The following is a 14,134-nucleotide window of genomic DNA, read 5'->3' on the forward strand; positions in this document are numbered from 1 at the left end:
CATAATTAAAATTGCACATCATCCATTCAGTGTAGGTGGGGCTAGACATTGATCAACAGCCCCAGGCCTGCTGGAACAGCCAGGTCTTGGTGGCTTTACGGAAGGCCGGGAGAGTGATAAGGGTCCGGATGTCTACGGGTAGATCGTTCTACAGGGCCGGCGCAGCTACAGAGAAGGCTCTCCACTGGGGAGTTGTCCGGTCGACGGCACCCGGAGAAGGCCCAACCTGTGAGATCTAGTTGGTCGTTGGGAGATATGTGGCAGGAGGCGGTCTCTCAGGTAGCCAGGTCCTAAACCATGTAAGGCTTTAAAAGTAACAACTAGCACCTTGAAGCGCGTTCGGAGACCAATAGGGAGCCAGTGCAGCTCGCAGAAGATGGGTGTAACATCCATGGTACACCCAATATTGCTCACGCGGCTGCATTCTGGACCAACTGCAGTCTTCGAACATTCTTCAGGGGCAGCCCCATGTAGAGCGTGTTACAGTAATCCAGTCTTGAAGTGACGAGGGCATGAGTGACCATTCAAAGTGCCTCCCGGTCCAGATAGGTCCGCAACTGGTGCACCAGGCGAACTTGGGCAAAAGCCCCCCTGGTCACAGCTGACAGATGGTGTTCTAACGTCAACTGTGGGTCGAGGAGAACACCCAAATTGCGGGCCCTCTCTGAGGGGTGTATAATTTCACCCCCCAGGCTAAGAGGTGGAATGTCTGGACTGTCCTTGGGAGGCAGCATCAATAGCCACTTGGTCTTGTCTGGGTTGAGTGCAAGCTTGTTCGCTCTCATCCAGACCCTGACAGCCTCCAGGCACTGGCACATCACTTCCACTGCTTCGCTGAGTTGGCACGGGGCGGACAGATACAATTGAGTATCGTCCGCATATTGATGATATTTGATCCCGTGCCAATGTATGATCTCACCCAGTGGCTTCATGTAGATATTGAATAGGAGGGGGGACAGGACCGAACCCTGCGGCACCCCACATTTGAGGGGCCTAGCGGTCGATCTCTGTCCTCCAACCAACACTGACTGTGACCTGTAAAACAGTGCCTCCCACTCCCACCTCCCGTAACCGCCGCAGAAGGATACTATGGTCGATGGTATCGAAGGCCGATGAGAGGTCAAGAAGCACTAGGATAGAGGAATGTCCTCTATCCCTGGCCTGCCAGAGATCATCGATCAGTGCAACCAAAGCAGTTTCCGTGCCGTAACCAGGCCTGAACCCCGACTGAAAGGGATCCAGATAATCTGCTTCATCCAAGGTCTGTCGGAGTTGAAAGGCCACCACTTTCTCAACAACTTTCCCTACAAACGGGAGGTTGGAGACTGGACGGTAGTTGTTTAAGATGGCTGGATCCAGGGAAGGTTTCTTAAGGAGGGGTCTCACCACCACATCATTTAGGGGGTGCGGGAAAGATCCCTCTTGTAGAGAGGTATTAACAATCCTCTGGATCCAGCCGCGTGTCACCTCCCTGCTGGTTGAGACCAGCCAGGAGGAACACGGGTCCAGTAAACAAGTGGAGGCACGTACCGCTCCCATGGCCTTGTCCACTTCCTCAGGGACGACAAGTTGAAACTCACTCCATAAAATCCGATCAAGGTCCTCCCCCAGCATCTCAGCTGGTGCTGTCCAAGTGGAGTCCAGGTCCGTCTGAATCCGAGCGATTTTATCCGACAGAAACTGAACAAACTCCTCAGCTCTACCCTGTAAGGACTCGCCTGCATCCATCTCTTTCAAGAGGGAGCGTGCTATCCTAAACAGAGCGGCTGGGCGAGATTCTGCGGATGCAATAAGAGCGGAAAAATGAGCACATTTTGCTGCCCGTATCGCCACTAGATAAGTCCTAATAAAGGCTCTTAATTGTGTTTGGTCGGATTCGGAGTTACTAGCCCTCCAGTGTCACTCTAGGCATCTCTTTTGGCGCTTCATCTCCCGGAGTTCCTCAGTAAACCAAGGAGCCCTCCTAGATCCACTGCCGCGGAGAGGCCGTAAAGGCGCAATCCAGTTTAGAGTCTCCGTCACCGCTGTATTCCAAGCAGCGACCAGGGACTCCGCTGGACTGTGGGCCAGGGAGTCAGGTATCTCACCAAGTGCCGTCTGAAATCCCATAGGGTACATCAGGCGCCTGGGGCGGAACCACCTAATCAGTTCCCCCTCCCTACAGTGGGGAATTGGTTTCTGAAAGTCAAGCCTCAATAGGAAGTGATCTGACCATGACAAGGGCAAGATCTCAATGCCCTTTAAATCTAGATCATGTCTCCACTGCTCCGAGAGAAACACAAGGTTGAGCGTGTGACCCGCTGTATGAGTCGGACCCTGAATTACCTGGGTCAAGTCCATGGCTGTCACGGAAGCCAAGAACTCCCGTGCTCCATCAGAGTGTTCACCGAGCGACGGCAGGTTGAAGTCCCCTAGCACTATAAGCCTAGGGAACTCAACCACCAGGTTGGCTACTGACTCAAGGAGCACAGGCAGGGCTGTTGTAACACAGTTGGAAGGTAGGTACGTTAGAAACAGACCCACTTGACCCCCAAGGTCCAACTTCACCAGGAGGGACTCACACCCGACAGTCTCCGGAGCAGGGATCCTACAAGGGACAAGACCGAGTGGCTATTGATGTTGCCCCCCAAGAATGGACCAGATATTCCATCTCTTAGCCTGGGGGGGCGAAACCCTTCGCCCCTCAGAGAGGGTCCGCAACTTGGGTGTCTTCCTGGATCCTCAGCTGACATTAGAATACCATCTGTCGGCTGTGACCAGGGGTGCTTTTGCCCAGGTTTGCCTGGTGCATCAGTTGCGGCCCTACCTGGACCAGGAGGCACTTCAAATGGTCACTCATGCTCTCGTCACCTCTAGGCTTGATTACTGTAATGTGCTTTACTTGGGGCTGCCCCTGAAGAGTGTTCGGAGATTACAATTGGTCCAGAATGCGGCCGCGCGAGCGATATCGGGTGTACCTAGGTATACCCATATTACACCTATCCTCCGTGAGCTGCACTGGCTTCCCATTGGTCTCTGAACGCGCTTCAAGGTGCTGGTCATTACCTTTAAAGCCCTACATGGCTTAGGACCTGGATACCTACGGGACCGCCTCCTGCTACATACCTACCAACGACCTATAAGATCTCACAAATTGGGCCTCCTTCGGGTACCGTCTACTGGGTAATGCCGGCTGGCGACTACTCAAGGGAGGTATTTTTCTGTTGCTGCCCCGGCCCTGTGGAATGATCTACCCGCAGAGATCCGGACCCTTCCCTCTCTCTCAGCCTTCCGTAAAGCCACTAAAACCTGGCTGTTCCGGCAGGCCTGGGGCTGTTGACCCCAAAATATGGTCCAGCCCCACTTGGAACGGAGTGCATGGTGTGTTTTTTAAATCTATCTTTTCTTTCCTTCTCTTCTTTTTGATTTATTTGTATTGTTAGCCGCCCGGAGTCCTACGGAATTGGGCAGCACATAAATGTTATTAAACTTTAAACTTTAAACAAACATCAATTAGGTGAAGTCTGTTCCAAGTATTTTACAGAAATTAGTTTGAATATTCATTAATTTATATTTTTTCATTCTTTACTGCCTGTACTAAAAATATAATGAATCTAATCCTATTTGCATAACAAACTTGATGCATAAAGTCACCAGCACTTGGTAATGTTTCTATTTCTATGGAACTTTATAGCTGTCTGACATTTAACTGCATTTGCTAACCTCAAATGTACTACTGTATGTGTGTGGAAGACATTACATGGTAACAGTCACCAGAGAAGGCATAAGATCCTGTTACCAACATAACGCGCACATTTTCATAATTACCTTTACAAATGAGGGAGCTACATCTTCTGTTTCTGCTGAATGTTCTGATGTGGACTGTAGCCGTCTTGCTCTTGATTTCAGAGTCTTAAAACCTCGAGACTGAATAAAAACTTAATACAGAAAAGGAGATGTTATACTTCAAGAACATGTGAGAAAAAACAGTGAGATGTGTTCAATTGCTTCTCTGGCATACTGCTTAGCTGCTAATCCTTAATTGATATTATAATATAAAAAGCTGTATAATCATTTCTCAATGTGTAATCCTGTGTGCAGTTTCAGATTTTCAATACCAAAATAGCTACCTAAAAACCATTGTAGCAGTGTGAGCTAACATATTTGAGAACTTGGTTTGTTTGTTTTTTCTAGAAATATACTTTTTTTTTTTGAGGGAACTCATGGTTGAATGCAGGGATATGAGAGCAACAAGGTAAGGAAAATAAAATAAATGGAAACAACCTGCCAACTATCATGTAAGCATGTTAGAGATAAGCTTTATAAGATGATTTTTTTTAACTTTGTGTTTGTTTGTGTTTCAAGTCCTGCAGGAGATGCCTATGAAAGTGACCAATTCAGATCAGAACTAAGAAAGAGCAATTCAGATCAGAACGAAGAAAGAAAGAACTTAGATGATATGCAGCTGAGGAGTAAGAAGGCTTCAGGAAATACCTACAGCAGAGAGGGAGTAAGTTAAGAACTGGCAGAGGAAAAGAACTAACAAAACAATAATGCATAAGGCAGCCCTTTGTAAATTCAGAACTGTTTTTTTTAGAATGTTTTGTTCGTCTTAGTTAAAAAGATACCATTTCTTTAATACTGCTTTTGCATTCACTTCTGCAGGAAGTTCTCGACTTACAACAGTTTAATGACCGCTAAAAGTTGCCAACCATTTGAATTTTGATCACGTGACCATGGGGATGTGGCAACATTGATATGTGTGAAAAAAGATAGTAAGTCACTTTTTTCAGTGCTGTTATAACTTCAAACAGTCATTAAATGAACTGTTGTAAAACAAGGAAAACAGAACTAGTTCTCCTGCTACCAAGTGAAATGTAGGGAATTATTCTTCTTTGGAAAATCTTTTAGCGACCTCCTTTATATAGAGGAAGACATCTTCTACTCATGGAAATTCTGGATCGAGCCATATTTCTCTTACTTTGGAAAAAGAAACATTTTGACTTCCTACCTGGCCAATGTTGAAGACTGGAACATATTCTCTGGGGAGGATTAGGATGCTGCCTGTAGAGGTAAGAGGAACGTAAAACCCTAAAAGTATCTGCAAAACCTAGGAAAGAATAAAAAGCTTATTTAGCATTTACTTAGGCCTTGCAAGAATAAGATCTTGTGCATTTAAAAATTTTAAATTATACACATACATACATCTCAGATTTATGAAGTTTGATAGGATACTGCTTTGGTAAATTAGACAATGTGCTAATGCGGTCCCTTAAATAAGCAATTTTGCAATGATGATATACAGTATACAAAATAAAAAATCATTCTGAATATTTTATGCTTAGTTAAAATTGTGGTATGATAGCTGAAAGAGAACAAAGAATAAGAGATTTGTGTATGAGTAAACAGATTGTTTTCCTCTCGAAACTCAGGAAAGTGAATAACATTAAACATGATACATGCTATGCATTTCTTGTTTAAAATTTGGATTAGTGGATTTAAGCCTTCTTAAGGACCAACTTCTACTATAAATAGAACCAAAGATGGGATGCAATATGGAGAAAATTAACTATGTGGACCAATGGATCTGAATTTTAAGTAACTGTGCAAGCACAAAAACCAAAAACTCTTTAAATCAATTACAATAGCAGGTGTTAATTTTGCTTTGAATATAGCTTCCCAAATGCTACTTACATTGGAAATTTGTAATATAGCAAAGGTTTATCCACCATTACGAGCCCATGTCATCAGGTAAGTTATAATTGTGCAATTCATATAGATTTAAACAGGGAACTACACTTAGCAAACTCTAAACATGAAAACTGGAGTACATATAGATTTTAAGTATAACTGGGCTAGGCATCGAGAGTAACCTGTACATGCAAATTCGAACAATCTTGCTATGTAGCTGCAAATACAATTATACTGTGATAATGGAAGAACACATGATAAAGGTTCTACAATTTCCTGTTGTAAAAACATTCTGTCTATAGTGAATAATTATGATTGTTATGTGAAGCTTCTATCATAACAAAAGCCATATAATTTTTTGAAATGTGCTCCATCTTTCATTCAGTAACTGAAAGTGGCATGCTCTACTTCATCCTCTCATTTTACCCCACAATACTCCTGTGAAGTGGATTGGGCTAAGGAAGAGTGGTTAAAAGAGGGCTATAATATATAAGTCACTCCAATGTCAGACCAAAACATTAGCCAGGATATCACTCATTGTACATGGTAGAATGGAATAAGCGAATAAATGTGAAATTATTTATTTACATTGTTAATATTTCAATCCTGCCTTTTCTCTAGGAGTTCATATTTCATCCTAACAATCCTGTCAAGTAGATTGAGATAAGGAAAAGTAATAAGCCAAAGTAATTCGGTGAGTTTCAGTGTGGACAGGACTCCTTCATCACAAACTATATTGTAATCAGAAGCAACAACATACAGTGAACTAATGAGGGTTGTTCTGAAGGATAATATTATATGTTTACACACAAAGAGAGACAGACACAATCTCTCTCTCTCTCTCTCTCTCGTGTGTATTAGTGTAGCAGTTTTGAAGAAGCTACACAAAGATTGCCTACTTAATATTTGGAAAATGCATATATTATGTTGAAGTATACTTCAATACTAATACGAATACTAATTCTATAAACACAAGGGATATTTCAGACCCAAGAGAATACAACAGAACTAGAAATAAGATGGATTAAGGGGCTAAGAGCAGGCAAAATTTTGACTGGCCAAGCTAGGGTCAAACAGAGACATAGTCTAGAATTTCTATGTGAGCACAAGGTGAGGTCCAACCCCCACCACCTTGAATGCTGTGGAACCTTATCTAGTATCACCCAGATGCAATTATCAGAAAATTCCTGTGTGTATGCTTGAGCAATAAAGCAGACAACTGGATTAAAGTGTGACTCTGGTTGTTTGGGCCTGACAATGCTATTAATTTTTTATTTATTTAAAATAATGATTTTATTAATACCTTATTTACAAATTATCATTAATTATGTTTGATACTATGACCAATGTCAAGATTAATTCCAGTATAATCAAGCTAAATAATGTAAACAAGGTAATGCTAAATAAGCTGACCCCAGATGAAGAATGGCAAAATCTAGAAACAAAACTAGCAAGAATTCTGCATTTTGAACTGCATTACAGTGAAACAGCAATATAATTAAATAATTTTAATTATATTGCTGTTCTCAATAAGAAGCATTGCTAATGGGTGATACAGTTTAGGAATACGTTAAGTTACTTTTCTGCCCAGATTTGTTAAAATATCATCCCAAAGCATACCATATTTATTTTCAAAGAAAGACTCTGCTGATACATATGACGTTTGCCAATGTGAGGGTATTTTATTTTCTTCACCAAAGCCAGGAATCAGTTTGTTCACTATTTCATTAAGTTGGCTAATTTTCAGATCACTCAGTCCTAGGTCTCGTAGATTAAGTAATGGCTGTAAAAATCATAAAGGATTCAAATTATAATTAAAAATTGGATTACTTCAAAAATAGCATTTAACTTTTAAAATCTGACAACCATGATTCTTATGTGTTTAAGTACCAGATTGACGAAGAGCTGTTTTTGCTTATTCTTTCTGAAACATGTGTTCATACTCAATACCCATTAAATGGCTCGTTTTCTGCGGTCGCCGAGATGGGGGCGGGGAGATGATTTTGTTATATTGTATTATATTAATTTATTTGATTCTTTTTCTTAGTTTTTGTTTTAAATGTGGTTTTATATTCTGCATGCCGCCCTGAGTCGCCATGGTCAAATAAGCGACAATACAAATTCAATAAATAAATAAATATCTATTAAAATATTGTACCATTAACAGTAAATTAGTATATTTAAACATGTAAATTACAGATGCTCTTTAATAGTCATGTAACATGTTATCTCCTTCACAGCATGCTATTAAATTAATGAACACTTAATCTCAAAGATGTATTTAATTTCTTTGGGAATTCATATTGAAATCCCATGGACACATACTTAGAGCTAGCCAAGTGCCAAAATGGGAGTGTGCATTCATGTGCCGGAAATCAGAAGGGCAGCCACCCAGTGTGCATGCACGCACCAGGAAGATGAATCTCTGGCACATGCATGGACACTGGCCACCTGATCTTTCAGTTTCTGGGGCGCATGCATATGTGAAGACAAGCTGGCCATTGTGCATATGCACACTGTAAATCAGAAGAGCAGCCACCCAGTGCCCATACACGCGCCAGGAAGATGATCATCCTGTTTCCGGTGAGCGCATATGCACCAGGCAGCTACCCTTCTGATTTCTGGCATGCATGCACACATGAAGACCAGTGGCAGTTGCGCATAAGTGCATCAGAAACCAAAAGAGCAGCCACCCCCAAGCACAAAGAAAATGATCTTCCTGTTTCTGGCACGCACATATGCACCAGCCATCTGGTCTTCCAGCTGGCATGTGTGCTGCTCTGGTTTCCGGCGCTCCCGCACGCATGAAAATCAAATGGCCAGCACACCAGAACCTGGAAGAGCAACGGGCAATGGCTCGCATTCCCGGGGAGATGGCTCTGCCACTTGCGCCATGTATGCCATAGGTTCATCATCACAGAGCTAGCCAGTCCTACCAATATACAAGTGAAACTCAAAAAATTAGAATATTGTGCAAAAGTTCCTTTATTTCAGTAATGCAACTTAAAAGGTGAAACTAATATATGAGATAGACTCATTGCATGCAAAGCAAGATAGTTCAAGCCATGATTTGTCATAATTGTGATGATTATGGCTTACAGCTCATGAAAACCCTAAATCCACCATCTCAGAAAATTAGATTATTATATGCAATCAATAAAACAAGGATTGTACATAGAACAATATCGGACCTCTGAAAACTATAAGCATGCATATGTACTCAGTACTTGGTTTGGGCCCCTTTAGTGGCAATTACTGCCTCAACGTGGCATGGAAGCTATCAGCCTATGGCACTGCTAAAGTGTTATGGAAGACCAGGATGCTTCAATAGCGGCCTTCAGCTCTTCTGCATTGTTTGGTCTTATGTCTCTCATCTTTCTCTTGGCAATGCCCCATAGATTCTCTCTGGGGTCCAGGTCAGGCAAGTTTGCTGGCCAATAAAGCACAGTAATCCCACGGTCATTGAACCAGGTTTTGGTGCTTTCGGCAGTGTGGGCAGGTGCCAAGTCCTGCTGGAAAATGAAGTCAGCAAACCCGTAAAGCTCGTCTGCGGAAGGAAACATGAAGTGCTCCAAAATCTTCTGGTAGACGGCTGCATTGACCCTGGACTTAATGAAGCACAGTGGACCAACACCAGCAGATAACATGGCTCCTCAAATCAATGGGGAGTGTCAATGATGGTTTTCTGCACAACTGTCAGGTTAGCATCTTTCCCATGATTGTGCTTCCTACTGAACCAGACTGGGAGACCATTTAAAGGCTCAGGAACCCTTTGCAAGTGTTATGGCTTAATTAGCTGATTAGAGTGGGACACAATATTCTAATTTTCTGAGATTGTGGATTTGGAGCTTTCATGAGCTGTAAGCCATAATCGTCACAATTATGACAAATCATGGCTTGAACTATCTTGCTTTGCATGTAATGAGTCTATCTCATGTATTAGTTTCACCTTTTAAGTTGCATTACTGCAACAAATGAACTTTTGCACAATATTCTAATTTTTCAAGTTTCACCTGTAATAGAATTTTTTCTTAGAGATGCCTAATATCAACCCAAGTCTCTATAACATTTTTGTATTACAGAAAAATCAAGTACACTTACTGATATTTTTGTAAAGTATAGATTATATGAAAAATATTCATAAACAAACACCATTTAAGGAATCTTACTTCAGGGCTCAATACATCATGTTCAGGTGGTGCTTCTTTCTGCACAGACTGCGTGGATGTTGGGATGAAAGTCTGTGTTAAACTTTTGGGTGAATGAAATGCATTTATCAGGTGGCTCAAAGAAACTGTAACCTGGTAAAATACAAGGTATATTAAGTCACATATTATATAATTTGGTTGTTCTTAAATAACTGTAAAATCCCTATTTTTGCTTTAACAAGGTAAGCAGCTATTGCTGTATATTTCAAAATACAGTTTGAACACTGATTTGGTATCACAGAAATTTTTAGTAACAAAAAGATTGAAACCATAAAATCTCTACTTTAAATTTGCAAATATTTACAAACTTTTTAGAAGCAATCAATTCATTACTGCAGAATATATTGTATAAGTTTCTCCCACTTAGCAAAACTAATTTTAATATTTTGATTTTGTGACATAAATTATTCTTGTAACTGCTCCTACTTCAATTAGAAAACTGAAACTAGGAATATGCATAGCATTGTCGAAAATAATAATGTACTTAGCATGTTTACAAAACTATCTGAAAACAAACAAGTATGTGTTGCCGGTATCTTATCTAATATGACCACATAACTGATAAAGGTAACAGCTACTGACATCAAATATTTCCAAACATTTAATATCCTCGCCTGATTGTTTTTAGGGATGTGAACATTTTTATTGTAAAAGATTTTCAAAACAGATTATTACATTAACAATAATTTTACTGAAAATGTTTACAATCTACAGCCTTGAAACTGACATTTAGGCCAGAATGATAAACTGTGAAGAATATGTGTTGGCCATAGTTTGTATTTCACCTATAGTAGGCGTGTCAAACACATGTTGCCACGGCGGCATCATGTGATGTATCGGAACTTTTCCACTCCTTGCTAAACCAGGCCTGGGCGTGGCTAGTGCGTGATGGGCCAGGAGTTTGACAGTCCTGACCTATAGTAACTACCAATCTATTAATGCACAATGTTACTCTTAGAAGACAAATAGTTGAATAATGTAAACACAAATGAAAAATATTGATTCTATTTATTTAATACACAATATCCAGCCAGAGTTCAGACCCAGTTTATGGGACAGAAACAGATTAGTTGCACTTGATGATTTCTGGCAAGATTGGGATGGGGCCAGTATATCCATCCTTGACCTCTCAATGGCCTTCAATACTGACGACCATGGTATCATTTTGAGCCAGCTATGGAGTTTGGAACTGAGCAGTATTGTGCTCATTTGGCTCCTTTCTCCAAGGCGTCTCAATTGGTGTTGACAGGGAATGAGAAGTCCAGTCCACAGCTGTTCCTTTGTGTGTACCTCAGGATTCAGTGCTCTCTCCACTCCTTTTTAATATCTACATGAAGTCCCCGAGTGAGATCATCTGACTGCATGGAGTACCACCAGTATGCTGATGATATTCAACTACCTGTCCATCCCTGGTGGCCTAAATGTTACAGTCACTGCTCTCTTGCTGAGGCTGTGAGGTTTAGGTGGGGGACAACAGACTTTGGCTAAACCCTAGTAAGATGGAGAGGCTTTTGGAGCGTGGAGTTTCAGGATTGGGACTGTTAACTTCTTTACTTTGGGATGGAGTTGTACTGCTTTAGACAGATCCAATATGCAATTTGGGGGTTCTCCTGGAATTGCAACTTCCAAGAGCAAGGTGGTAGCTGTGGCCAAGAGAGCTTGTCCAACCAATTGTGCCCTTTCCTGGATCAGAAATCCCTGCACTTAGTCACATAAACCCTGGTCATTTCATGTTAAACTACATCCAAATCCTATACATGGGTGTATTTTTGAAGAGTATTTGGAAGCTACTGCTGGTGCAGAAAGCAGTTATGTGAATGCTTTTGGGAGCTCTAAGGCGCCCATCTTATACTGATGTTGTGCAAGCTGCCCTGGTTGTCAATTTGCTTCTGGGTCCAATTCAAGGTGTTGGTTAGCAATATCAAAGGTCATGTTTGCAAGGACCAAGTTATCTGAGGAAACATCTCATCCTAATGGGATTGCCTTCCACCCATGCTGGCAGAAGAGGCATCCTATGGACCCTGTTGGTCAAGGAATTCCAGATGGCAGTTCCAAGAGAAGAGCTTTTTCTGCCAAGGCTCTTATCCTTATGAATATTGTGCCCTATCCCCAAAATGAGTTTGCATCCAACTCTTTGCCTTCTGAAAGAACCTGAAGGCTTCTCTACCACCTGGGCTGGGTCTAATGGTTTAACAATGGTAAAGTCGAGGGAGGGTGGCATGTCATTCCGGATGTGGTTAATAGATAAAATGCCATCTCCTCCCTGTGTACATCTTGCTGTCTTCCTTCCCATCTTGTTAATATTAAATCAATTTAAGTGTTATTGTTTTAAGTTTTATCTTGTTTTTGATTGTAAAATGACATGAATGGCATGTTTACTAAATAAATAAACAATAGAGGTAAAGGGATTGTATTTTTTTGCAATTTCCATTAAAATTCATCTCATTTTCTCCTCAAGATTAAAGATAACATGCAACTTGTCACAGCTTTTGGCAGTATATTTTTATTTATTTGTATCCCACCTTTATTACTTTCACTAAGTAATTAAAGGTGGAAAATATATTGAACACACCTTTCTCCTATTGTCCCTACAATCACAATCCTGTGAGATGGGTTAGTCAGAGTGACTTTTGGCCTTAACTACCAAATTTGCTCTATTGTTTGTGACCAACTGGCCAATAAAAATACACTTTTTAAAGACTAAAATATCAATCTTTTGCTATAATACAAAATCTCAATCTTTGAAAAGTTGATTCAGATTATCTTAGTTTGTATCTTTGTAACCTCACAATGCTTTAGTTCTATATAAAGCAAACTTCTCCAATTAAATAAGTCTACTGGGCTACAAATTCCACCCATAGTGATTTTGAGCAGGAATTATGAGTGGCGACTTAACTCAACTGGATACAAGGATCAGGAAAAAAAATGTTTAATTATCATATTATTTTACAGGTCCTGTTTTGAATTACACACTTTCTATGAACCTAATCCTGAAATTTACCCAAACTTCCCCCAGATCTCATTTGAACCTAAAATTAAGATCTTGATTCCAGTAAAGGGCAGCTTAATATAGTACTTTTAACATTTGGATAATGTGCTCAAAAACTCAAGTATTTGCTTTGGACATTTGAGATTATGGCGAAAATGTTAAGCAAGAGCCTATAACATTAAGAAACAGAACATCTTATCCATCCGTTCTTCAATTCATCGCCACCCCAGTAAATTTGCAAATCAGGAGGCTCAGAACAAAAAATATGTCACAGTTAACTAACGGGAGTTATCTCCACAAAGCAATAGACAGCCAATTAATAGCCTTTTCAAAAGAAATTAATGAAATAAAGGATAATTAGAAAAGGCGTCGCCCTTCAAGAGGGGTATCCCTTCAAATTTCAGGGAAGGGACGACCGTCTTGCATGCTTTCCTCGGCTTCGACTAACATCCGTTGAAGGTAAAATCCAGCACATTTTCCAAAGGTTTTTTTTCCTTCCTCTCCCGCAGATTGTCTAATAAACTTCTTGGGCCAAGGAAGCCTCGCCCTCCTGTCGTCCCCCTTTCGGAACCTCCCTCGCGCAAAGGGGGATTCTGTTTCCCTTCCCGCCCCGGGCTCTCTAACTACGCAGAACAATAGCGGCTTCCAGATGCTCTTAGGGAGGCCTTCACCTGCGGCTGCACCGTGGTAGAAAAAGAAAGCATCCTTCTCGCCCCACTCAAGCGGCCTGACACGTCCGAGACCGAGGATGCCTCTTCCTCTGCGCTTCCTCCGGCCTCGGTCTTCGAGGGGAAGAGGATTCGGTGTTTTATCAACTCTTCCCGAAAATGGCCGCCTCTCACAGTTGGAACGGGGCGGGCTGAGCCCCGCCCAACAGCTGACGGTTGTCTCGAGTATTTCCGGGTGACCTCATGACCCCGCGTACGTCTCCTAGCAACCCTAGCGCTTCGGATGGGCCTGTGCTCGAATTTCTAAATGTAGGCAGTTGGCGGGTGTTTTTGTGTCTGAAGCCTTTTGTAAAATGGTCGGAGGGGAAGCTAGTCTGAGTTAAAACATTTATTTAGTTAGTTTGTCACTCATGTACAAGATAACAGGAATAGGAATAAACATGAATAAGAACACTGAATTAGAAGGAAGCGTTCGTGAAATGGATGCGCTCTCTGTGGCGGAGGCCAACGAGACTGAAGCGAGCTTTTGTTTGGACCGGGGCGAAAAGCGGCTTCTTTCTCTTCCTTTCTGGCTTCCTCACAAACTTTCCCAGTGTGCC

General features: G+C 41.6%; 1 protein-coding gene across 2 annotated transcripts in view; it reads right to left on the reverse strand.

Annotated features, from left to right (window-relative positions):
• YME1L1 (YME1 like 1 ATPase) overlaps window positions 1-13,743 on the reverse strand; it is a 34,085-nt gene extending 20,342 nt beyond the window's left edge. For both annotated transcript variants that reach the window (XM_032234831.1, XM_032234829.1), the window contains exons 1-5: window positions 13,539-13,743; window positions 9,840-9,971; window positions 7,291-7,453; window positions 4,991-5,089; window positions 3,808-3,917 (exon numbers count right to left, since the gene is read on the reverse strand). In XM_032234831.1, coding sequence (XP_032090722.1) covers window positions 3,808-3,917; window positions 4,991-5,089; window positions 7,291-7,453; window positions 9,840-9,971; window positions 13,539-13,571 — 537 coding nt within the window. In that variant the 5' untranslated portion in view covers window positions 13,572-13,743. The remainder of the gene's footprint in view (window positions 1-3,807; window positions 3,918-4,990; window positions 5,090-7,290; window positions 7,454-9,839; window positions 9,972-13,538) is intronic.
• Between the last annotated feature and the right edge of the window lie 391 nt (window positions 13,744-14,134).

This window comes from Thamnophis elegans, chromosome Z (genome assembly GCF_009769535.1).
Source record: "Thamnophis elegans isolate rThaEle1 chromosome Z, rThaEle1.pri, whole genome shotgun sequence".
Classification (NCBI taxonomy): Eukaryota; Metazoa; Chordata; class Lepidosauria; order Squamata; family Colubridae; genus Thamnophis; species Thamnophis elegans.